At 45.2% G+C, this 27,795-nt stretch overlaps 1 protein-coding gene across 2 annotated transcripts in view; it reads right to left on the bottom strand.

Annotated features, from left to right (window-relative positions):
- LOC138661864 (leucine-rich repeat and fibronectin type III domain-containing protein 1-like protein) overlaps positions 1-27,795 on the bottom strand; it is a 760,179-nt gene that overhangs the window by 121,593 nt on the left and 610,791 nt on the right. For both annotated transcript variants that reach the window (XM_069746807.1, XM_069746806.1), the window contains one exon: positions 6,117-7,510. In XM_069746807.1, coding sequence (XP_069602908.1) covers positions 6,117-7,495 — 1,379 coding nt within the window. In that variant the 5' untranslated portion in view covers positions 7,496-7,510. The remainder of the gene's footprint in view (positions 1-6,116; positions 7,511-27,795) is intronic.

Here is a 27,795-nt window from a genome sequence, read left to right as displayed (position 1 = left end):
CTCTTAGTACTCGTGGGTGTATGCCATCCGGACCCGGAGATTTATCTATTTTAATCTTATTTAGCCGGTTTCGCACCTCTTCTTGGGTTAGATTGGTGACCCTTAATATAGGGTTTTCATTGTTTCTTGGGATTTCACCTAGCATTTCATTTTCCACCGTGAATACCGTGGAGAAGAAGGTGTTTAATATGTTAGCTTTTTCCTCGTCATCTACAACCATTCTTTCCTCACTATTTTTTAAGGGGCCTACATTTTCAGTTTTTATTCTTTTACTATTGATATAGTTGAAGAACAGTTTGGGATTAGTTTTACTCTCCTTAGCAATGTGCTTCTCTGTTTCCTTTTTGGCAGCTTTAATTAGTTTTTTAGATAAAGTATTTTTCTCCCTATAGTTTTTTAGAGCTTCAATGGTGCCATCCTGCTTTAGTAGTGCAAATGCTTTCTTTTTACTGTTAATTGCCTGTCTTACTTCTTTGTTTAGCCACATTGGGTTTTTCCTATTTCTAGTCCTTTTATTCCCACAAGGTATAAACCGCTTACACTGCCTATTTAGGATGTTCTTAAACATTTCCCATTTATTATCTGTATTCTCATTTCTGAGGATATTGTCCCAGTCTACCAGATTAAGGGCATCTCTAAGCTGTTCAAACTTTGCCTTCCTAAAGTTCAATGTTTTTGTGACTCCCTGACAAGTCCCCCTAGTGAAAGACAGGTGAAACTGCACAATATTGTGGTCGCTATTTCCTAAATGCCCGACCACCTGCAGATTTGTTATTCTGTCAGGTCTATTAGATAGTATTAGGTCTAAAAGTGCTGCTCCTCTGGTTGGATTCTGCACCAATTGTGAAAGATAATTTTTCTTGGTTATTAGCAGAAACCTGTTGCCTTTATGGGTTTCACAGGTTTCTGTTTCCCAGTTAATATCCGGGTAGTTAAAGTCCCCCATAACCAGGACCTCATTATGGGTTGCAGCTTCATCTATCTGCTTTAGAAGTAGACTTTCCATGCTTTCTGTTATATTTGGGGGTTTGTAACAGACCCCAATGAGAATTTTGTTACCATTTTTCCCTCCATGAATTTCAACCCATATGGACTCGACATCCTCATTCCCTTCGCTAATATCCTCCCTTAAAGTGGACTTTAGACAAGACTTTACATAGAGACAAACCCCTCCTCCTCTCCGATTTTTACGATCCTTTCTAAACAGACTGTAACCCTGTAAGTTAACTGCCCAGTCATAGCTTTCATCTAACCATGTCTCGGTTATTCCCACTATGTCAAAGTTACCTGTAGATATTTCTGCTTCTAGTTCTTCCATCTTGTTTGTCAGGCTTCTGGCGTTTGCGAGCATGCAGTTTAGAGGATTTTGTTTTGTTCCAATCTCCTCACTGTGGATTGTTTTAGAAATGTTCTTACCTCCCTTCAGAGTATGTTTTCCTGGGTCGTCTTTGTTCGAGTCTAATGTTTTTCTTCCCGTCCCCTCTTCTTCTAGTTTAACGCCCTCCTGATGAGTGTAGCGAGTCTTCTGGCGAATGTGTGTTTCCCAGGTTTGTTGAGGTGTAGTCCGTCTCTGGCGAGGAGTCCATCATACCAGTAATTCACACCGTGGTCCAGGAATCCAAATCCTTGTTGTCTGCACCATCGTCTTAGCCAGTTGTTTGCATCAAGGATCCTGTTCCATCTCCTGGTGCCATGCCCGTCTACTGGAAGGATAGAAGAAAAAACTACCTGTGCATCCAGTTCCTTTACTTTCTTCCCCAACTCTTCAAAGTCCTTGCAGATTGTCGGTAGGTCCTTCCTTGCCGTGTCATTGGTGCCAACATGTATCAGAAGAAATGGGTGGACGTCCTTGGAGCTGAAGAGCTTTGGTATCCTATCGGTCACATCCTTGATCATCGCACCTGGAAGGCAGCATACTTCTCTTGCAGTTATGTCCGGTCTGCAGATGGCTGGGTAGTATTCCAGTATTCCAGTCCAGTATTCAGTATTCTTTTTCCTCCAAACACGACAAGTTGTGTTTCTACCAAACAGTTCCAGTTTGGTTTCATCAGACCATAGGACATTCTCCCAAAACTCCTCTGGATCATCCAAATGCTCTCTAGCAAACTTCAGACGGGCCCGGACATGTACTGGCTTAAGCAGTGGGACACGTCTGGCACTGCAGGATCTGAGTCCATGGTGGCGTAGTGTGTTACTTATGGTAGGCCTTGTTACATTGGTCCCAGCTCTCTGCAGTTCATTCACTAGGTCCCCCCGCGTGGTTCTGGGATTTTTTCTCACCGTTCTTGTGATCATTCTGACCCCACGGGGTGGGATTTTGCGTGGAGCCCCAGATCGAGGGAGATTATCAGTGGTCTTGTATGTCTTCCATTTTCTAATTATTGCTCCCACTGTTGATTTCTTCACTCCAAGCTGGTTGGCTATTGCAGATTCAGTCTTCCCAGCCTGGTGCAGGGCTACAATTTTGTTTCTGGTGTCCTTTGACAGCTCTTTGGTCTTCACCATAGTGGAGTTTGGAGTCAGACTGTTTGAGGGTGTGCACAGGTGTCTTTTTATACTGATAACAAGTTTAAACAGGTGCCATTACTACAGGTAATGAGTGGAGGAAAGAGGAGACTCTTAAAGAAGAAGTTACAGGTCTGTGAGAGCCAGAAATCTTGATTGTTTGTTTCTGACCAAATACTTATTTTCCACCATAATATGCAAATAAAATGTTAAAAAAACAGACAATGTGATTTTCTGGATTTTTTGTTCTCAGTTTGTCTCCCATAGTTGAGGTCTACCTATGATGTAAATTACAGACGCCTCTCATCTTTTTAAGTGGTGGAACTTGCACTATTGCTGACTGACTAAATACTTTTTTGCCCCACTGTATATATATATATTGCTGCTGTCCAGTTGTAATGAACTATAACACAGGCTAAGCAAACTATGGCCGCCCCAGAAATAACATACAGAAACTGTGGCACTCCAAATCTCCTCCAAATCAGCAAAAAGCACTTTTGGCGTTCGCCCCTACTAGTCGCTGTGCTGAACACATTTATTACTTTTGCTAAGTATTTGCACAATGCAGCTCCCCACATCTATTTTTCTGGTAATGCCGCTAGCTGACAAGCTACTCTCATTTTCTGGCACTAAGTAATAGCTGGAATTCACCAAGTCTGCTTCCAACAATATCAGAGGCGTTTGGAAAGAGTCCATTCCGACAGATCTTCATCCATCTGGAGCCCCTGGATCTGTACTACCTGTGCCTGGCCCCTCTTCTCACTGTTGTGGTCCATTCTTTGCCTGTTTCATTTATTACTTCTGACTATTACTTGCATGTGGGCTTTATATATTATTATTATTATTAGCAGAGTATACTAGAAATATTGCATGATTTTACCTCGGTGAGACATTTCTTACAGAAGAGGTGGTGTTTTAGATAATATCTGTGTACCCAGATCCTTCACTCTATAATCATCAGCAATGATTGTGCGGGAAACCTCCCAAGACTATGCATTTATCATGCAGCTGAATATGGCCACCAATTGAAGCATAACATATTCAGGATGAACTACTGTGTGCGTACACGAGGAATAACATTATTTCTGTCCATTATGTGACTTGTACCCTGCATTTTTTGTAAGGTTTTCTTCCTCTAGGATTTCTCTCTAATTTTCAGTTGGTTCTGAGCTAATGAGTGGAGACTAGCTGTTATGTTTTCATGCTCTTTGTTTAATTTTCAATTGTCTCTAAGGTGGTAGGTAGAGGCTGGTTTTCTAAGTTTCAGTTTTCTCTGGGTTGTTGGAGGAGACTAGTTGCTATAATAGCATGTTCTCCCTCTAATTTTCAGTTGCCTCTGAGCTGGAGGGTGGAGACTACGTGCTATGATTGATTCCCCTAATTTTCAGTTGTCTATAAGCTTTTGGGTGGAGACTACCTGCTCTGATTGCATCCTCCCTCTAATTGTCAGTTGACGATGAGCATGCTCGCATGCTCGGTGCCTCGGGGTGATCCTCGACTCTGCCTTCTCCTTCAAGCCACATATCCAAGCCCTTGCTTCCTCCTGCCGTCTCAAACTCAAAAATATTTCCCGGATCCACGCATTCCTTGACCACAAAATCACAAAAATACTAGTGCACACCCTTATCTCCCGCCTCGACTACTGCAACCTCCTGCTCTGTGGCCTCCCCTCTAGCACTCTGGCACCACTCCAATCCATCCTACACTCTCCTGCCTGACTAATCCACCTGTCTCCCTGCTATTCCTCGGCCTCTCCCCTATGCCAAGCCATTCACTGGCTTCCTATTATCCAGAAGATCCAGTTCAAAACCCTAACTATGATGTACAAAGCCATCCACAACCTGTCTCCTCCATACATCTGCGACATGGTCTCCCGGTACCTATCAACACGCAACCTTCGATCCTCTCATGATCTCCTCCTCTACTCCCCTCTCATCTCTTCTTCCCACAACCGTATACAAGATTTCTCCCGTGCTTCCCCCATACTCTGGAACTCTCTACCCCAAGACATTAGACTCTCACCTATGACGGAAACCTTCAAAAAGAACCTGAAGACCCATCTCTTCCGACAAGCCTACAGCCTGCAGTGATCCTCAACCTACTGAACCGCCGCACAACTAGCTCTACCCTCTCCTAGTGTATCCTCACCCATCCCCTGTAGACTGTGAGCCCTCGTGGGCAGGGTCCTCTCCCATTCTGTACTTGTATGTTCCTTGTTTTTGCTCATGTTTATTGTACTTGTCTATATTTGCCCCTTTTCACATGTAAAGCACCATGGAAAAATGGGGCTATAAGAATGTCTAATAATAATAATAATAATAATGATGTCTCCTGTACACAGCACACACCGACATGAGGAATTTCTGCTTTCTTGTCTCTATATAACACATATTCAAAATTAGAAGCAGCATGGTAGAGCTTATATGGCAGTACAATCCCTGTGTCTCTCTCACTCTGTTCCATGCCCCTCTCCTCTCCATAGACTTTAATAGGCAGCTGTAATCTGATCCCTCAGTGAGCTAGCAGTCTTTCTTACCTTGAGAAAGATGGATTTCGACTAATTTTGAATAAAGTCTGATTTCAGGAGAGAGGCGGTGGAGAAGCACACTTTTCTGATAATACAGTATAATACAAAGTTTTTCATATCCACTTGGACTTTCACATTAATTTCTGAATGAACTAACCTTTAAGAACTTTTGATTTAAAAAATGTTTAAAATTTGCATGATATTGTATATTTAGCCTAAAACGTTAAACTATTCTCCAGTAAACGGGTTCTTCAGTATTAGAAAACATGAGTCCCGTCTCCTCAAAAACAGCACTACACCTGTCCATCAGTTGTCTATGGTATTGCAGCTCAGCAAACTCACTGCGATAAGGAAGATCTGCAATACCAGACACAACCAGTTGACTGCTGTGGTGCTGTTTTTGGAAGAAATCAGCCCTGTTTTTTTCGAAGCCAGACATAGCACAGTCTTTGACAACTTGAATCTGCTTATGAGGAGCTATAATATTTCTAAAATAACCCCCTAGGGCCATCTTACCTCCTCTTATTCTAAAAATATATGCTCAGGACAGTTTGTGAGAGTGCATGGTACCTACACGTTACACAGTGTTTACAACTCGGACCGAGCACCCTCACTCTAAGACACAGATGACCATTCTGTAAGCTGTTGTGGTCTACAACATAGCCCTCACCACAGACCCCGTCAGTAATTTAATGTATCCCCTTTGTTTAAATCTTCCTGCAACATTGCAGAAAAATTAACAAAGTCTTCATGTCTTGTCATCGTAATCAGCTGCTGGAATCATCACATTTATCAGAATTAACCCTTATTTCTGTGATACTTGAGCTACGATAATTATGATGCTTCAATCCAGCCAAGTGTGGACATCACCAGATGTATTGTTTCCGCTTACCATCCTCAGATGCCCCTGCATATCCTTACATAAACCTTTGATTGCGAGTGTGAGCCTATAAACCACCACCCATTAGTTTCACCTCGGGATAAACAGGTCCGACCCTTAGATTTGTAAAATATGTTCCAGTAATACAGACCGGACTGCAGCAAGACAACCCTCCACCGGGTGTAAGGCTCTGGACAGTATTACCTGTAAATGAGGATGTCATCTAATGAGCTGTTGTACTGAATCTGGTACATCCTTATTCCTGGGATGTGACTCTGGGGAGGCCATTGGATGAGTGCCGAGGATGAGGTCAAATCTGCAACCACAACCTTCCTATCGTGCAGAGCTTTTGTTTCGTTGGAAGGAATGCTAGACTTGGCCGGCGTCAGTATATCAGAAGGTCCTGACTCAGTTTCCTTATCGTAGCTGGTGCTGTTGGCGAGATTAGGGAACTGGTTGACTACAAGTTCCACATTGGCTGTAGTTTCTCCCGCAGCATTGGATGCAATGCAGGTAAAACTTCCCCGATCTATGAACCGGGTGTTAAAAATATCCAAAGTCCCATTCTCGTACGACATAGTCCTAGTTGTATTAGAAACCAGTTTCCCATCCGGAAATATCCATCTTACATAAGGATCAGGATCACCCACCGCTTTGCACTTTAAGGAGACACTTTTACCTTCCATTACTTCCTGCCGGGAAGTTCGATGGATTATCATAGGGGGTTCACAAACAAACTCCTCTTCTTTGATAGACCAGAAGTATTTGCCCATCAGCTCTGCAGGGGAGGCACACGTTTCTAAATCATCCTCTCTGGTGAGCCGTCTCAGCCACATTAATTCACAGTTGCAATGTAAAGGATTTCCACCGAAGCTAAGCACCAATGAAGTTAAAGGGGAACCTTTCGATTTGGCATACACAGGAATCCTAGAAAATAAAGGATCCGGGGGGATCTTTTTGAGCTTATTGGAAGTCATATCTAATCTAGCCAGTTTATGAAGGTTGGAGAAGATTCCCTCTGGAACATATTCAATGAGATTGTGATCGAGACCTACTGTGTTAACACTGGAAAGCCTCCCGATAGTCTCCCATGGGATGTCCACCAGATTGTTGTAAGACAGGTCTAAGTCTTCCACTGTGTCAATAAAGTCATCAAATGATCCGGGAGCAATGTAGTGAAGCTGATTGTTACTCAATATCAAATGTCTAAGATTGATTAATCCTTTAAAATGTTCTTCATTGATAAAAGTCAACCGGTTGCTGTCCAAGTGTAAGGCGTGGAGCCCTTTTAGGTCGAAGAATGCATAAGGCATGACTTGACTAATGGTATTTCGGGAGAGCGTTAAGTGAATGAGGTCCGTCATGTTAGCAAAGTCTTTTTTTCTAAGGGTGGTTATGAAATTGTCCATGAGCCTGAGCTCTGCTGTCCTCCTGTCAATCGTTGGAGGAACAAATAGAAGGCCTGTCTTGGTACAGAGGATGGTGTAGGACGGAGAGACGTTCTGGCAGGAGCATCTCTTGGGGCACATCATGGCCTTTACAGATGTGCTTATAATGAGCAGACAAATAGCCAGCCTTTCCATGGTCAGGTGAAGAACCTGCAAATGAAGCATAAAGTGTGTTAGAAACCCATCCATCTCATCCACGGAAGACATTTATACATCTGATGAACCCCATGAATCACAAGCTAGACAAAGATCTCCGGTATATCATACACCGAGCTGCCCTATACCTCAGGCAGGACTAACTTTAGCTTGACTAGTGCCCTACGTGGCCTTTTCTATTGATAGTTTGGTAATACATAAAGTGCTTATGTAACACTATCTAATGGCTACCCACAGTCCTAGGAGAAGATGTAGGGGGTGAAGTTATCTATGAAGAGACCCAGCTAGTGCATGGAGCTTTACGGGAAATGCTTCCTGGGTAAAAAAAAGTATGCAAATTAGCTCTTCTCCAGAAGATAGAATGCTGTCTCTCCAGTGCCATTTATAGGTAGCCAACCTGTAAGTAAAAGTCTGACTCCTACAAAGGAACCTTGAAGCAAGCCTTGTTTTTATTTTGTTACTGCGCCTCTCCACTCCTGAGATATGACTTTTTTTCTCCCTGCATGTAAATCTAGTCTTCTTAGCCAACTGGGTGGAGTCATAAAAAAGACTTTCTTAAATTAAGTTGAGAACCATGCCCACTTGCATAAAAAAAAAACGGTTTTACAAATAGTTTTACATACAAGAAGAAGCGGCCATATGGAAGAAGATGGACATATTGATGACATCAGTGCTGGGTATAATGTGTAATCTGCGTCTTGTGTACATAGTGTCATGTGAGGAGTAAGAGGTTTTCCTATGTATTGTATGTAGTAATGTAAGCTATGCACAGTACAAGATGGGATAGTACAGGATAAGCAATATAAGTGTAATAAGCTTAGTGTATAGAGATGTTTTACATTGTTAGTATGATCTGCATAGTCACAGGTAGCTGGCCGACACAGGGAGAGTTATGACACAGGTAATGTTTGGGAATAGCCCACAGTGGGAATGGAAGCAGATTACTTTTTAAGAGTTATTGAGAAGTTGGAGAGAAATTAGTGTGCAGCGCTCACGGAAGCCTTCCTCATCGATCTGTGAAAGTCGTGGTCCTGGCCAGCCAATACCATTGGCTAAAGGAGGCGTGCATGGGCACAAGGCCCACACAACAGCAACACCCTGCCAGGACCCACACAATTGTCCTGTAAAGTGCCAGAGCGTGACGGGATGGCAGCTCAATCGTGACACTGTACACATATTTATGGGGACAGGTCCTCCCTAACTCTACAGTTTCCTTTTAGGCCGGGATCACGCATGCGAGAAATACGTCCGAGTCTCGCATGGTAATACCCGGCATTGCCACCGTCACTCAGGAGCGGAGCGTGCGGCTCCATGTATTGCTATGCGGCCGCACGCTCTGCTCCTGAGTGCCGGCGGCAATGCCGGGTATTACCATGCGAGACTCGGACGTATTTCTCACACGTGTGATCCCGGCCTTCGTATCATCTAGGTGGGATGGAGCTGCAAACACCAGGTGCCCAGGCCTGCAGAGCCAGATGGAAGCGTGAAGGACAGGATATGGGCCGTCGGCAGTCCGATAGTTCACCATAATGCACAATTACACCTGCTTTGGAGATGGTGGTGGCCTCCTTATCTCTTGTTCCCCATGGCATCTGCCCAGGTAGCGCCAATGTTATGTCCACCACTGGGCGCCTCCTTATTTGTGACAAGTCTGCACACCCCTTGGGGCCTGGATCTTACGGGCATCACATTACATCACAGACTTTCCTATTGTGCTCATAGACGGAGTCCACAGACTACGGCGAGATTAATGAATGTGGAAGCTTCTCTTGACATCCCAATATATCAGTGTTAAGCAAAAAAAAACACAATAGTCAACATTTTACTATAAGTTGCAGAGACGCCGTTATGTATCCGAGGAGGCGCTCGTGTATCCATCATGTCCAACAACCGCCACGGTCCGCGACGTTCTCCCAATGTGACCTGATTGATGATTATTCTACTTATTTGCATTGAAATAGTCCTGCACAACAAGCCTGCGATAAAACTCCAATCACAATGCATTTTTTCCTTATCGTGACATTCAGCCAGCGCCGTGCTCCTTCACATGGCTGCATTACGTGACGTCCATGATGAGTAGGGCAGTAATATGGCTCTCCGAGTAGCCCATGGCTTCACTACGTACCTCGCTGTGCCTTTAATTTCATTCCAGAGCAAAGGAAGGATCTTGGTGGGGGCTAAGGATGGAGCATGGTACCGGTACGGCTCTAATATTATGGCGTAAGAGGGACACGGTGATAACGTACAGTCTCAGTGCACAAAAGGAAGCCACGGGATTAAAGGGTTAATTTCCGAAAGCCATGTCTAACCAGTAAAAATCAGCTCAGGCAAGTGCCTCATTAACCACTAGATGGCAGTATTTCACCATGGTAATTGTGGCTTAGCGAGCAGGCCAATTGGCTCCTGCATGTGTTTGCCCATTGAGATTTACCATGGCCGGGGGGCTGCTTGGTAAGAGCTGGTAGATGGTTAAGTGGCACACTATCAAAGCGCACAATCTGGCTCTAGACCATTGCTGGAGGATCTGAGTTTAAAGGAATTTAAAGCATATAACAAACACTTAACACGTCCCCGGCTCTTGTTTGAAATCACCCAGACGCGCGTGTGTATTGTCAGCAGATAAGTAGAGCTTATTTTCCCCGGCTATTCAGAACGGCATTCAGCATTTTTTTATTTTTCTGGAAGAAGATCTGGTCGTGAATAATTTGTCAAATATCTGTCGTGCGCTGTTAAATGCGGCACATATAAGATATAACGCTACTACAGATGCTGTGGGATTTATAGAATGGCGCAGTACGGGATCAGGCATTGGTGCACTGCCAATACTGGAGCAAAATGCGCCAAATGTGCACACATTTAGTATAGGAACTGATAGAACTTTGTAGACACTGTTCTCTCTCTTACTCCACCTACTGGCTGTTGTAGGACATGGATTTTATGCCCAAAAAATGGCACAGATCTTTATTAAATGTTGCACTTTTTAGAATAGAGGTGTATATAGTGTGCCCAGAAATATGCACAGAGCATGAACAAGGAAATATGGCGTCTATATACAGGGACCCCTTCAAAGGCATAATGGGTGCCGTCTAGAGGGCAAAAAGGTCCCTTTGGCCCACATGAGAAGACCAGTAATAATTGGGGGCGCTGATGGAGACTTTCCATCCAGAACCACGAGCTTCAAATTATGCAACTTCACCCCACGTATTTAATTTTTCAAAATGTTACCCTAGGCACTCAGCGACGTAGCACGATGTTTTTCTGCCTTATAGGGTCCTCAAAATACCACCATATCGTAAACTCTGGTATCATTTAGGATACTTTGTGGGGGTCATTTTACTATTTATAGGGATGTTTGGGGGGCAGTTATACAGTTTGGAGGACTGTGTAGGTGCCACTATGCTATTAGAAGGCTGTCTGGGGGCCATAATACTATTTGGAGGGCTATGAGGAGGCCAATTATACTGTTTGGCAGGCTATGTGAGGGCCATTTTACTGTTTGGAGGGCTCTGTGGGGACAAATTATAGTGTTTTGAGGGCTATGTTGGGGCCATGATTGTGTTTGGAGGGCTATGTTGGGGCCATGATTGTGTTTTGATGGCTATGTTGGGGCCATGATTGTGTTTGGAGGGCTGTGTTGGGGCCAATTATACTATGTGGAGGGACTATTACACTGCTTAGGGGGCCGTTATACAATGTGGAGGGTTGTGTGGGATCCATCATTCTTCGTTGAGGGTTGTGTGGGCCACTATACTGTATGGAAGATCACTGCAATGCATTGAGGGGCATTATACTTTATGGAGGGCTGTGTGGGGGCCATCAAATTATGAGTATGACTGTGTCCACCATATTAGTTGAGAAGGTTATATAAAGGCTTTTTTTACTTAGGGGCAATACATTAATATATCTGCTGCCATAAATTAATACAAAATTATGGCGAGGTGCAGTTTATTTGTATCACTGTGTGGTATCCCCTGTTTGGCCACTAGATGTCAGCACATATGGAAGCTGTGACATTTATCATTTACCTTCTAGGTAGAAAACATGTAAATAATAATGAATACAAAAATAAAAATCCAATTTAAAAGATGTCAGTGCTTGATGATCATCTATTAAATGTAACAATATTTTATGTGATGTGACTAATAACAAGAATCTGTTTTTATAATTGTTACATCTTTACCACTAAAAAGCTTCAGCGAAATAAGTCATTCGATAGCGTTGTGTTATTGTGACATGTAAGTGGCCGGGATTTTTTTTTTTTTTTCAGAAACATCGCCAGTCTTGTTTATAGGTAGTGACCCATGTTACAGTTTAGTCCAATTTAGTTGAAATGTGATACCAGACACAGCCAGAAGTGGCGCTCGCTGTTTTGTTGCTAAAGTGGATCTTCACTCATATACAATATTATGTGTGGCATCATAATTCATAGTCCCTCTCAGCCCTTATCCGCATGCATGTCACTTGACAAACAGTAAGGTTCGTAGTATTAGAGTTAGGACTGCCCCAATTACGGTCACCGTGATGAGGTGGGATGGCTTTCACATTAAAAAAACAAACAAACAAAATAAAACCATGTTAACTAAGTACTGTATATTATTTTCAAGCACTATGCTGTTTATTTACTGCAGGGTATTAAATCATTATGTTTCAGTCTTTGTTCATCATTATAACAGACAGGATTGCAAAGGAAGGTAACACTTGTATTCAGGGTAGATAACACAAAATTCACTATTCACATTAGGTGATGTCACAGCTCACCTCCTCCTACTGTACAATGACTTGATAACACCTCTATATACAGTAGATAACACAGGCTCCACCATTCACTATAGGTGATACCACAGCTCACCTCCTCCCCCTCCTGTACAATGACTGATAACACCTCTATATACAGTAGATAACACAGGATCCACCATTCACAATAGATGTCACAGCTCACCTCTTCCTCCTGTACGATGACTGATAACACCTCTATATACAGTAGATAACACAGGATCCACCATTCACAATAGGTGATGTCACAGCTCACCTCCTCCTGTACAATGTCTGATAACACCTATATACAGTAGATAACACAGGATCCACCATACACAATAGGCGATGTCACAGCTCACCTCCTCCTCCTGTACAATGACTGATAACACCTCTATACACAGTAGATAACACAGGATCCACCATTCACAATAGGTGATGTCAAAGCTCACCTCCTCCCTCTCCTGTACAATGTCTGATAACACCTCTATATACAGTAGATAACACAGGATCCATCATTCACAATAAGTGATGTCACAGCTCACCTCCTCCTCCTGTACAATGACTGATAACACCTCTATATACAGTAGATAACACAGGATCCATCATTCACAATAAGTGATGTCACAGCTCACCTCCTCCTGTACAATGACTGATAACACCTCTATATACAGTAGATAACACAGGATCCACCATTCACAATAGATGATGTTACAGCTCACCTCCTCCTCCTGTACACTGACTGATAACACCTCTATATACAGCAGATAATACAGGATCCACCATCCACAATAGGTGATGTCACAGCTCACCTCCTCCTGTACAATGTCTGATAACACCTCTATATACAGTAGATAACACAGGATCCACCATTCACAATAAGTGATGTTACAGCTCACCTCCTCCTCCTGTACAATGACTGATAACACCTCTATATACAGTAGATAACACAGGATCCACCATTCACAATAAGTGATGTCACAGCTCACCTCCTCCTCCTGTACAATGTCTGATAACACCTCTATATACAGTAGATAACACAGGATCCACCATTCATAATAGGAGATGTCACAGCTCACCTCCTCCTCCTGTACAATGACTGATAACACCTCTACACACGTGGTCAAAATTGTTGGTACCCCTCGATTAATGGCAGAAAAACCCACAATGGTCACAGAAATAACTTGAATCTGACAAAAGTAATAATAAATAAAAGATCTATGAAAATGAACAAATGAAAGTCAGACATTGCTTTTCAACAGAGGTGTAGCTAGGGTTTTGATTCGGGGGGGGCAAATCTTCTGAGTGGGCCCCTAACCAGGTAACCTTGATTACAACTCGGTGACGCGCCCTATAGTGGAGGAGAACCTCAGCAGATGACCGCGCTGTTACTGAAGATAATCTATATATAAAGACCAATATGGATATTACCGCCATATGGTCAGTGGTAGATACCAGTCCTACTGAACATATAAGAGATCACAGCACAGTTACAGATAATGACTTACCGCTGACGTCCTTTCTGATGGAATCGTTCATTTTTCCCATCTTTTCCATCTGGCCCAGACCGACACGACAACTTCTTCCAGCCAGGACTCGTCTGCAGAGAATACAACAAAGATACGTTTCACTTCTCACATTCCAGCCATCACCATCTATTCCCAACCTGCACAAACTCCTCATCCTGCTGATACCCCAATACTGAGCACCTGCTGCCATATGTGTCCCTATTACTGCACCTGATACCCCAATACTGAGCCTCTGCTGCCATATGTGTCCCTATTACTGCACCTGATACCCCAATACTGAGCACCTGCTGCCATATGTGTCCCTATTACTGCACCTGATACCCCAATACTGAGCCTCTGCTGCCATATGTGTCCCTATTACTGCACCTGATACCCGAATACTGAGCACCTGCTGCCATATGTGTCCCTATTACTGCCCGATACCCCAATACTGAGCCGCTGCTGCCGTATGTGTCCCTATTACTACACCTGATACCCCAATACTGAGCCGCTGCTGCCATATGTGTCCCTATTACTCCACCTGATACCCCAATACTGAGCCGCTGCTGCCGTATGTGTCCCTATTACTGCACCTGATACCCCAATACTGAGCCGCTGCTGCCATATGTGTCCCTATTACTCCACCTGATACCCCAATACTGAGCCGCTGCTGCCGTATGTGTCCCTATTACTGCACCTGATACCCCAATACTGAGCCGCTGCTGCCGTATGTGTCCCTATTACTGCACCTGATACCCCAATACTGAGCACCTGCTGCCATATGTGTCCCTATTACTGCACCTGATACCCCAATACTGAGCACCTGCTGCCATATGTGTCCCTATTACTGCACCTGATACCCCAATACTGAGCCTCTGCTGCCATATGTGTCCCTATTACTGCACCTGATACCCGAATACTGAGCACCTGCTGCCATATGTGTCCCTATTACTGCACCTGATACCCCAATACTGAGCCGCTGCTGCCGTATGTGTCCCTATTACTGCACCTGATACCCCAATACTGAGCACCTGCTGCCATATGTGTCCCTATTACTGCACCTGATACCCCAATACTGAGCACCTGCTGCCATATGTGTCCCTATTACTGCACCTGATACCCCAATACTGAGTCTCTGCTGCCATATGTGTCCCTATTCCTGCACCTGATACCCGAATACTGAGCACCTGCTGCCATATGTGTCCCTATTACTGCCCGATACCCCAATACTGAGCCGCTGCTGCCGTATGTGTCCCTATTACTACACCTGATACCCCAATACTGAGCCGCTGCTGCCATATGTGTCCCTATTACTCCACCTGATAACCCAATACTGAGCCGCTGCTGCCGTATGTGTCCCTATTACTGCACCTGATACCCCAATACTGAGCCGCTGCTGCCGTATGTGTCCTTATTACTGCACCTGATACCCCAATACTGAGCCGCTGCTGCCGTATGTGTCCCTATTACTGCACCTGATACCCCAATACTGAGCCGCTGCTGCCGTATGTGTCCCTATTACTGCACCTGATACCCCAATACTGAGCACCTGCTGCCGAATGTGTCTCTATTACTGCACCTGATACCCCAATACTGAGCCGCTGCTGCCGTATGTGTCCCTATTACTGCCCCTGATACCCCTATACTGAGCCGCTGCTGCCATATGTGTCCCTATTACTGCACCTGATACCCCAATACTGAGCCGCTGCTGCCGTATGTGTCCCTATTACTGCCCCTGATACCCCTATACTGAGCCGCTGCTGCCGTATGTGTCCCTATTACTGCACCTGATACCCCAATACTGAGCACCTGCTGCCGTATGTGTCTCTATTACTGCACCTGATACCCCAATACTGAGCCGCTGCTGCCGTATGTGTCCCTATTACTGCCCCTGATACCCCTATACTGAGCCGCTGCTGCCGTATGTGTCCCTATTACTGCCCCTGATACCCCTATACTGAGCCGCTGCTGCCGTATGTGACTCTATTGCTGCCTCCGCTGTGTGGTTCTCTGTGCCCTCTAAATTCTAAAGCACTCCTCTATAATATAGTAATGCCGGGCGCAAGTGCCCTAGAAAACACTGCCCATATTTTGCCCCCTAGAAAGTAATAATGCCCTGTGTGCCCCTTTGACGATCAGTCACAGTAATCTGAGTTCCCCTATAACAATAAGTGCCCACTTTACATTTAATAATATCCCGAGTCTCCCCAATATACAGCTCCCCTATACAGAGTATGATGCTCTCTTATATACAGTATAATACCCCCTCACTGTATAGTACCACCCACACAGTATACTGACCCCTTAGTAGCCTCCAAACTGTTTGATGGCTCCAACACTGTATGATTATGATGGCCCCTTCACTGTAATCCCCACACTGTATGATGGTCCCATAGATAACCTCAACATAGTATAATGTGCCAGATAGTCCTCAATATAGCACAAGGCAGCACCCCTATAGGCAGACCCTGTAGTTTAAAGCAGCACCCCATAGGCAGACCCTGTAGTAAAAGGCAGCACTCCTATAGGCAGACCCTGGAGTATAAGACAATAGCCCATAGGCAGACCCTGTAGTATAAGACAGTCCCCCGACAAGCAGACCCTGCAGTATAAGACAGTACCCCATAGGCAGACCCTGTAGTATAAGACAGTACCCCCATAGACAGACCCTGTAGTATTAGGCAGCCCCATAAAAAACACAATAAATACTCACCTCTTGTGAATTCTGTGGCAGAGCTCCCTCCTGTGGTCACAAGTGGTACTTCGGCTGATTCTCTCTGTGAGCTTCCGTTGGTGGAGGAGAGTGGTACTGCGGCTTCTGAGTTTACTTCCTCAGGTGATGTGGTGATGTCGTTAGGTGCTGCTCTATTTAACTCCACCTAGTGCTCTGATAATGGCCTCCAGTCAATGTTCTAGTATTGGACCTGTTTCCTCCTGGATCTTTCCTGTGGCCTGCTGCTCTGCATAGCTAAGTTCCGCTTTTGCTATTTTGATTGCTGTTTTTTTTCTGTCTAGCTTGCTATTTGTTTTTTCTTGCTTGCTGGAAGCTCTGGGACGCAGAGGGTGTACCTCCGTGCCGTTAGTTCGGTACGGAGGGTCTTTTTGCCCCCTTTGCGTGGTTTTTTGTAGGGTTTTGTGTTGACCGCAAAGTTACCTTTCCTATCCTCACTCTGTTCAGAAAGTCGGGCCTCACTTTGCTAAATCTATTTGTGGGGGCTGCCTTTTCCTTTGGGGTATTTCTCTGAGGCAAGGTAGGCTTATTTTCTATCTTCAGGCTAGCTAGTTTCTCAGGCCGTGCCGAGTTGCATAGGGAGCGTTAGGCGCAATCCACGGCTGCCTCTAGTGTGGTTTGAGAGGATTAGGGATTGCGGTCAGCAGAGTTCCCACGTCTCAGAGCTCGTTCTATGTTTTTGGGTTATTGTCAGGTCACTGTATGTGCTCTGACTTCTATGTCCATTGTGGTACTGAATTACCTTATCATAACAGTACTGGAGGCCCAAAGTACTAATGATTCTCAATAGAGGGAAAAAAGAAGTTCTGAGACCATTTTTTTTTCTTTGCACTGTGTTTTGCCTTTTTTTTCCCCTAGACGTTTGGGTGGTTCAGGACACAGGTGTAGCGATGGACATTAAATAATAATCTTAAATAATAATCTTTATTTTTATATAGCGCTAACATATTCCGCAGCGCTTTACAGGTTGCACACATTATCATCACTGTCCCCGATGGGGCTCACATTAAAGGTCTGTCTTCATGTGTGGATCAGCTCACTGCAAGAGTACAAAAGATTCAAGACTTTGTGGTTCAGAATTCTATGTTAGAACCAAGAATTCCTATTCCTGATTTGTTTTTTGGAGATAGAACTAAATATCTGAGGTTCAAAAATAATTGTAAACTATTTCTGGCTTTGAAACCTCGCTCCTCTGGTGACCCAGTTCAACAAGTTAGGATCATTATTTCTTTTTTACGTGGCGACCCTCAGGACTGGGCATTTTCTCTTGCGTCAGGAGATCCTGCATTAAGTAATATTGATGCGTTTTTCCTGGCGCTCGGATTGCTGTACGATGAGCCTAATTCAGTGGATCAGGCAGAGAAAAATTTACTGGCTCTGTGTCAGGGTCAGGATGAGATAGAGGTGTATTGTCAGAAATTTAGAAAGTGGTCCGTACTCACTCAATGGAATGAAGCTGCGCTCGCAGCTATTTTCCGGAATTGTCTCTCTGAAGCCCTTAAGGATGTCATGGTGGGATTTCCTATGCCTGCTGGTCTGAATGAGTCTATGTCTTTGGCCATTCAGATCGGTCGACGCTTGCGTGAGCGTAAATCTGTGCACCATTTGGCGGTATTATCTGAGCATAAACCTGAGCCTATGCAGTGCGATAGGACTTTGACCAGAGTTGAACGGCAAGAACACAGACGTCTGAATGGGCTGTGTTTCTACTGTGGTGATTCCACTCATGCTATCTCTGATTGTCCTAAACGCACTAAGCGGTTCGCTAGGTCTGCCACCATTGGTACGATACAGTCAAAATTTCTTTTGTCCGTTACCTTGATCTGCTCTTTGTCATCTTATTCTGTCATGGCATTTGTGGATTCAGGCGCTGCCCTGAATTTGATGGACTTGGAGTATGCTAGGCGTTGTGGGTTTTTCTTGGAGCCCTTGCAGTGTCCTATTCCATTGAGAGGAATTGATGCTATGCCTTTGGCCAAGAATAAGCCTCAGTACTGGACCCAGCTGACCATGTGCATGACTCCTGCACATCAAGAGGTTATTCACTTTCTGGTGTTGCATAATCTGCATGATGTGGTCGTGTTGGGGTTGCCATGGCTACAAGTCCATAATCCAGTATTAGATTGGAAATCCATGTCGGTGTCCACCTGGGGTTGTCAGGGGGTACATGGTGATGTCTGTTATGGCTGGCAATCAGGCAACACAGCGTGCAGTAATCAGCGCACATACAGAGATCTGGCAATAACCAAAAACAATAGGACGAGCTCTGAGACGTGGAATCTCTGTAGACTGCAGTACCTGATCTATCCTCACACAACTATAAGCAGCAGTGGATTGCGCCTATCACTACCTATGCAACTCGGCACTGCCTGAGGAGCTGACTAGCCTGAAGATAGAAATACAAGCCTGACTTACCTCAGAGAAATACCCCAAAGGAATAGGCAGCCCCCCACATATAATGACTGTTAGCAAGATGAAAAGACAAACGTAGGAATGAAATAGATTCAGCAAAGTGAGGCCCGATATTCTAGACAGAGCGAGGATAGCAAAGAGAACTATGCAGTCTACAAAAAACCCTAAAACGAAAACCACGCAAAGGGGCAAAAAGATCCACCGTGCCGAACTAACAGCACGGCGGTGCACCCCTTTGCTTCTCAGAGCTTCCAGCAAAAGATAATAGCAAGCTGGACAGAAAAAACAGAAAACAAACTAGAAGCACTTATCTAGCAGAGCAGCAGGCCCAAGGAAAGATGCAGTAGCTCAGATCCAACACTGGAACATTGACAAGGAGCAAGGAAGACAGACTCAGGTGGAGCTAAATAGCAAGGCAGCCAACGAGCTCACCAAAACACCTGAGGGAGGAAGCCCAGAGACTGCAATACCACTTGTGACCACAGAAGTGAACTCAGCCACAGAATTCACAACAGTACCCCCCCCTTGAGGAGGGGTCACCGAACCCTCACCAGAACCCCCAGGCCGACCAGGATGAGCCACATGAAAGGCACGAACAAGATCTGGGGCATGGACATCAGAGGCAAAAACCCAGGAATTATCTTCCTGAGCATAACCCTTCCATTTGACCAGATACTGGAGTTTCCGTCTAGAGACACGAGAATCCAAAATCTTCTCCACAATATACTCCAATTCCCCCTCCACCAAAACAGGGGCAGGAGGCTCCACAGATGGAACCATAGGTGCCACGTATCTCCTCAACAACGACCTATGGAATACATTATGTATGGAAAAGGAGTCTGGGAGGGTCAGACGAAAAGACACCGGATTGAGAATCTCAGAAATCCTATACGGACCAATAAAACGAGGTTTAAATTTAGGAGAGGGAACCTTCATAGGAATATGATGAGAAGATAACCAAACCAGATCCCCAACACGAAGTCGGGGTCCCACACGGCGTCTGCGATTAGCGAAAAGCTGAGCCTTCTCCTGGGACAAGGTCAAATTGTCCACTACCTGAGTCCAGATCTGCTGCAACCTGTCCACCACAGAATCCACACCAGGACAGTCCGAAGACTCAACCTGTCCTGAAGAGAAACGAGGATGGAACCCAGAATTGCAGAAAAATGGAGAGACCAAGGTAGCCGAGCTGGCCCGATTATTAAGGGCGAACTCAGCCAACGGCAAAAATGACACCCAATCATCCTGGTCAGCGGAAACAAAACATCTCAGATATGTTTCCAAGGTCTGATTGGTTCGTTCGGTCTGGCCATTAGTCTGAGGATGGAAGGCCGAGGAGAAAGATAGGTCAATGCCCATCCTACCACAAAAGGCTCGCCAGAACCTCGAGACAAACTGGGAACCTCTGTCAGAAACAATATTCTCAGGAATGCCATGTAAACGAACCACATGCTGGAAGAACAAAGGCACCAAATCAGAGGAGGAAGGCAATTTAACCAAGGGCACCAGATGGACCATTTTAGAAAAGCGATCACAGACCACCCAAATGACCGACATTTTTTGAGAAACGGGAAGGTCAGAAATGAAATCCATCGAAATATGTGTCCAAGGCCTCTTCGGGACCGGCAAGGGCAAAAGCAACCCACTGGCACGTGAACAGCAGGGCTTAGCCCTAGCACAAATTCCACAGGACTGCACAAAAGCACGCACATCCCGTGACAGAGACGGCCACCAGAAGGATCTAGCAACCAACTCCCTGGTACCAAAGATTCCTGGATGACCGGCCAGCACCGAACAATGAAGTTCAGAGATAACTTTACTAGTCCACCTATCAGGGACGAACAGTTTCTCGGCCGGACAACGATCAGGTTTATTAGCCTGAAATTTCTGCAACACTCTCCGCAAATCAGGGGAGATGGCAGACACAATGACTCCTTCCTTGAGGATACTCGCCGGCTCAGATAACCCCGGAGAGTCGGGCACAAAACTCCTAGACAGAGCATCCGCCTTCACATTTTTAGAGCCCGGAAGGTATGAAATCACAAAATCAAAACGAGCAAAAAATAACGACCAACGGGCCTGTCTAGGATTCAAGCGCTTGGCAGACTCAAGATAAATAAGGTTCTTATGATCAGTCAAAACCACCACGCGATGCTTAGCACCCTCAAGCCAATGACGCCACTCCTCGAATGCCCACTTCATGGCCAGCAACTCTCGGTTGCCCACATCATAATTACGCTCAGCAGCAGAAAATTTCCTGGAAAAGAAAGCACATGGTTTGAACACTGAGCAACCAGAACCTCTCTGTGACAAAACCGCCCCTGCACCAATCTCAGAAGCATCAACCTCGACCTGGAACGGAAGAGAAACATCAGGTTGACACAACACAGGGGCACAGCAAAAACGACGCTTCAACTCCTGAAAAGCTTCCACGGCAGCAGAAGACCAATTAACCAAATCAGCACCCTTCTTGGTCAAATCGGTCAATGGTCTGGCAATGCTAGAAAAATTACAGATGAAGCGACGATAAAAATTAGCAAAGCCCAGGAATTTCTGCAGACTTTTTAGAGATGTCGGCTGAGTCCAATCCTGGATGGCCTGAACCTTAACCGGATCCATCTCGATAGTAGAAGGGGAAAAGATGAACCCCAAAAATGAAACTTTCTGCACACCGAAGAGACACTTTGATCCCTTCACGAACAAGGAATTAGCACGCAGTACCTGGAAAACCATTCTGACTTGCTTCACATGAGACTCCCAATCATCTGAGAAGATCAAAATGTCATCCAAGTAAACAATCAAGAATTTATCCAGATACTCACGGAAAATGTCATGCATAAAAGACTGAAAAACAGATGGAGCATTGGCAAGTCCAAACAGCATCACCAGATACTCAAAATGACCCTCGGGCGTATTAAATGCCGTTTTCCATTCATCTCCCTGCCTGATTCTTACCAGATTATACGCACCACGAAGATCAATCTTAGTAAACCAACTAGCCCCCTTAATCCGAGCAAACAAGTCAGAAATCAATGGCAAGGGATACTGAAACTTAACAGTGATCTTATTAAGAAGGCGGTAATCAATACACGGTCTTAGCGAACCATCCTTCTTGGCTACAAAAAAGAACCCTGCTCCCAATGGTGACGACGATGGGCGAATATGTCCCTTCTCCAGGGACTCCTTCACATAACTGCGCATAGCGGTGTGTTCAGGTACGGACAAATTAAATAAACGACCCTTAGGGAATTTACTACCAGGAATCAAATCGATAGCACAATCACAATTCCTATGCGGAGGTAGGGCATCAGACTTGGACTCTTCAAATACATCCTGAAAGTCCGACAAGAACTCTGGGATGTCAGAAGGAATGGATGACGAAATAGACAAAAATGGAACATCACCATGTACTCCCTGACAACCCCAGCTGGTTACCGACATAGAGTTCCAATCCAATACTGGATTATGGGTTTGTAGCCATGGCAACCCCAACACGACCACATCATGCAAATTATGCAGTACCAGAAAGCGAATAACTTCCTGATGTGCAGGAGCCATGCACATGGTCAGCTGGGCCCAGTACTGAGGCTTATTCTTGGCCAAAGGTGTAGCATCAATTCCTCTCAACGGAATAGGACACCGCAAAGGCTCCAAGAAAAATCCACAACGTTTAGCATAATCCAAATCCATCAGATTCAGGGCAGCGCCTGAATCCACAAACGCCATGACAGAATACGATGACAAAGAGCACATTAAGGTAATGGACAAAAGGAATTTGGACTGTACAGTACCAATAACGGCAGAGCTATCGAACCGCCTAGTGCGTTTAGGACAATTAGAAATAGCATGAGTAGAATCACCACAATAGAAACACAGTCTGTTCAGACGTCTGTGTTCTTGCCGTTCTACTTTAGTCATAGTCCTGTCGCACTGCATAGGCTCAGGTTTACTCTCAGACAATACCGCCAGATGGTGCACAGATTTACGCTCGCGCAAGCGACGACCGATCTGAATGGCCAAGGACATGGACTCATTCAAACCAGCAGGCATAGGAAATCCCACCATTACATCCTTAAGAGCTTCAGAGAGACCCTTTCTGAACAAAGCCGCTAGTGCAGATTCATTCCACAGAGTGAGTACTGACCACTTTCTAAATTTCTGACAATATACTTCTATATCATCCTGACCCTGGCATAAAGCCAGCAGATTTTTCTCAGCCTGATCCACTGAATTAGGCTCATCGTAAAGCAATCCGAGCGCCAGGAAAAACGCATCGACACTACTCAATGCAGGGTCTCCTGGCGCAAGAGAAAACGCCCAGTCCTGTGGGTCGCCGCGCAAAAAAGAAATAATAATCAAAACCTGTTGAATAGAATTACCAGAAGAATGAGGTTTCAAGGCCAAAAATAGCTTACAATTATTTCTGAAGCTCAGGAACTTAGTTCTGTCACCAAAAAACAAATCAGGAATCGGAATTCTTGGTTCTAGCATCGATTTCTGATCAATAGTATCTTGAATCTTTTGTACATTTACAACGAGATTATCCATTGAGGAGCACAGAGCCTGAATATCCATGTCCACAGCTGTGTCCTGAAGCACTCTAATGTCTAGGGGGAAAAAAAAGACTGAAGACAGAGCTAAGAAAAAAAAATGATGTCAGGATTTCTTTTTTCCCTCTATTAGGAATCATTGGTGGGGCTCCTTGTACTGTTATGGCTGGCAATCAGGCAACACAGCGTGCAGTAATCAGCGCACATACAGAGATCTGGCAATAACCAAAAACAATAGGACGAGCTCTGAGACGTGGAATCTCTGTAGACTGCAGTACCTGATCTATCCTCACACAACTATAAGCAGCAGTGGATTGCGCCTATCACTACCTATGCAACTCGGCACTGCCTGAGGAGCTGACTAGCCTGAAGATAGAAATACAAGCCTGACTTACCTCAGAGAAATACCCCAAAGGAATAGGCAGCCCCCCACATATAATGACTGTTAGCAAGATGAAAAGACAAACGTAGGAATGAAATAGATTCAGCAAAGTGAGGCCCGATATTCTAGACAGAGCGAGGATAGCAAAGAGAACTATGCAGTCTACAAAAAACCCTAAAACGAAAACCACGCAAAGGGGCAAAAAGACCCACCGTGCCGAACTAACAGCACGGCGGTGCACCCCTTTGCTTCTCAGAGCTTCCAGCAAAAGATAATAGCAAGCTGGACAGAAAAAACAGAAAACAAACTAGAAGCACTTATCTAGCAGAGCAGCAGGCCCAAGGAAAGATGCAGTAGCTCAGATCCAACACTGGAACATTGACAAGGAGCAAGGAAGACAGACTCAGGTGGAGCTAAATAGCAAGGCAGCCAACGAGCTCACCAAAACACCTGATGGAGGAAGCCCAGAGACTGCAATACCACTTGTGACCACAGAAGTGAACTCAGCCACAGAATTCACAACAGATGTCCCATTTCTGTCTATTTCGTCATCCACCCCTTCTGAGGTTCCAGAGTTCTTGTCTGATTACCGGGATGTATTTGATGAACCCAAGTCCGATACCCTACCTCCGCATAGGGATTGTGATTGTGCTATCGATTTGATTCCTGGTAGTAAATTCCCAAAAGGTCGACTGTTTAATTTATCTGTGCCTGAGCACGCCGCTATGCGGAGTTATGTGAAGGAGTCCTTGGAGAAGGGGCATATTCGCCCGTCATCGTCGCCATTAGGAGCAGGGTTCTTTTTTGTAGCCAAGAAGGATGGTTCGCTGAGACCTTGTATAGATTACCGCCTTCTTAATAAGATCACGGTTAAATTTCAGTACCCCTTGCCGTTGTTATCTGATTTGTTTGCTCGGATTAAGGGGGCTAGTTGGTTCACCAAGATAGATCTTCGTGGTGCGTATAATCTTGTGCGTATTAAGCAAGGCGCTGAATGGAAAACTGCATTTAATACGCCTGAGGGCCATTTTGAGTACCGTATTTTTCGGACTATAAGACGCACCGGACTATAAGGCGCACCCAGGTTTTAGAGGTGGAAAATAGGGAAAAAAATATTTGAAGCTAAAAAATGTGGTAACATATTTAATAACATAAATGACATACTATTATATGTGGTGTTATTATATATAATAGTATGTTATTATGTTGGAAGCTGCGGGACCAGTGCGGTGTCTGTAAAGCATTATATGAAGATGCTGGAGGGTGAGTATAAGAATGGGGGCACAGGGCTTATATTTAAAGCACCACTCCAGCACTGCAAAATAACACTGGAGTGCTGCTTTAAAATCCCATGGGAGAACTATAACTCCCAGCATGTCCTGCAGATCCTATGACATGCTGGGAGTTATAGTTCACCAACGGAGTGGCAGAGTGCTTTAGTGTGTTTTGTAAAGACTAACCTCTTAAATGTGGCAGCCAGCCACACTGTGGTGAGGTTAAAGCTGGAGCATTCCATGACTGCTTTCCTTTCCACAGCACAGGTTATGAGGAAGCTGCAGATTCTAGTGGAGACTGGAGAGCCTGAAGGACCTGTGATGATGTCAGGAAGAGGGAGGGCTCTGAGCTGCCATGTGATGCTCCAGCCCGTCCACTCCTGACATCATCACAGGTCCTCCTGCACAGAACTCAGCATCCAGCCCAGGCATGGCAGGCAGGTATGCAGCAATCTCCTCTCTCCCTTGGCCCCTGCTGCTGCCTCCTCTCCCCCGGACACACAGACCTGCCCAGCTGCTGCAGGAATCAGCGCTGGAGAAGCCATGTGTGTCCCTGCTTAAGCATTTGCTGCTCCTGGCTCACTGCTCAGCTGATAGGTGGGCGGGGAGCCGCTAATGAATATTCACTGCACTTAATCATCGGGAGCACATGGTTTCTCCAGCACTGATTCTGGGCAGCAGGGACATCCTGAAGTAGGATAACAGTGCGATCCCACTCACTGCTGCCCCCCTCCCCACATGCTACATCCGTACCATAAGCCGCACCCACACTTTCCTCCCAAATTTGGAGGAAAAAAAGTGCATCTTATGGTCGGAAAAATACGGTATCTAGTAATGCCATTCGGACTTGCCAATGCTCCATCAGTGTTTCAGTCCTTTATGCATGACATCTTCCGAGAGTACCTGGATAAATTCCTGATTGTGTACTTGGATGACATTTTGATCTTCTCGGATGATTGGGAGTCTCATGTGAAGCAGGTCAGAACGGTGTTTCAGGTCCTGCGTGCTAATTCTTTGTTTGTGAAGGGATCAAAGTGTCTCTTTGGTGTTCAGAAGGTTTCATTTTTGGGGTTCATCTTTTCCCCTTCTACTATCGAGATGGACCCTGTTAAGGTCCAAGCCATCCATGATTGGACTCAGCCGACATCTCTGAAAAGTCTGCAAAAGTTCCTGGGCTTTGCTAATTTTTATCGTCGCTTCATCTGCAATTTTTCTAGTATTCCTAAACCATTGACCGATTTGACCAAGAAGGGTGCTGATGTGGTCAATTGGTCTTCTGCTGCTGTGGAAGCTTTTCAAGAGTTGAAGCGTCGTTTTTCTTCTGCCCCTGTGTTGTGTCAACCAGATGTTTCGCTTCCATTCCAGGTCGAGGTTGATGCTTCTGCGATTGGAGCAGGGGCTGTTTTGTCGCAGAGAAGTTCTGATTGCTCGGTGATGAAACCATGCGCCTTCTTTTCCAGGAAGTTTTCGCCTGCTGAGCGAAATTATGATGTTGGCAATCGAGAGTTGCTGGCCATGAAGTGGGCATTCGAGGAGTGGCGTCATTGGCTTGAAGGAGCCCAGCATCGCGTGGTGGTCTTGACTGATCATAAGAACTTGACTTATCTTGAGTCTGCCAAGCGGTTGAATCCTAGACAGGCTCGTTGGTCGCTGTTTTTTGCCCGTTTTGACTTTGTGATTTCGTACCTTCCGGGCTCTAAAAATGTGAAGGCGGATGCTCTGTCTAGGAGTTTTGTGCCCGACTCTCCGGGTTTATCTGAGCCGGCGGGTATTCTTAAAGAGGGAGTAATTGTGTCTGCCATCTCCCCTGATTTGCGGCGGGTGCTGCAAAAATTTCAGGCTAATAAACCTGATCGTTGCCCAGCGGAGAAACTGTTTGTCCCTGATAGGTGGACGAATAAAGTTATCTCTGAGGTTCATTGTTCGGTGTTGGCTGGTCATCCTGGAATCTTTGGTACCAGAGAGTTAGTGGCTAGATCCTTTTGGTGGCCATCTCTGTCGCGGGATGTGCGTTCTTTTGTGCAGTCCTGTGGGATTTGTGCTCGGGCTAAGCCCTGCTGTTCTCGTGCCAGTGGGTTGCTTTTGCCCTTGCCGGTCCCGAAGAGGCCTTGGACACATATCTCTATGGATTTTATTTCAGATCTTCCCGTCTCTCAAAAGATGTCAGTCATTTGGGTGGTCTGTGATCGCTTCTCTAAGATGGTCCATTTGGTACCCTTGTCTAAATTACCTTCCTCCTCTGATTTGGTGCCATTGTTCTTCCAGCATGTGGTTCGTTTACATGGGATTCCAGAGAATATCGTTTCTGACAGAGGTTCCCAGTTTGTTTCGAGGTTTTGGCGAGCCTTTTGTGCTAGGATGGGCATTGACTTGTTTTTTTCCTCGGCTTTCCATCCTCAGACTAATGGCCAGACCGAACGAACCAATCAGACCTTGGAAACATATCTGAGATGCTTTGTTTCTGCTGATCAGGATGACTGGGTGTCCTTTTTGCCTTTGGCTGAGTTCGCCCTTAACAATCGGGCCAGCTCGGCTACCTTGGTTTCGCGGTTTTTCTGCAACTCTGGGTTCCATCCTCGTTTCTCTTCAGGGCAGGTTGAGTCTTCGGACTGTCCTGGTGTGGATACTGTGGTGGACAGGTTGCAGCAGATTTGGACTCATGTAGTGGAC

Source organism: Ranitomeya imitator, chromosome 2, assembly GCF_032444005.1.
Source record: "Ranitomeya imitator isolate aRanImi1 chromosome 2, aRanImi1.pri, whole genome shotgun sequence".
NCBI lineage: Eukaryota > Metazoa > Chordata > Amphibia > Anura > Dendrobatidae > Ranitomeya > Ranitomeya imitator.
The sequence above is the reverse complement of the archived record's forward strand: the minus strand, read 5'-3'. Positions and strand labels throughout refer to the sequence as shown.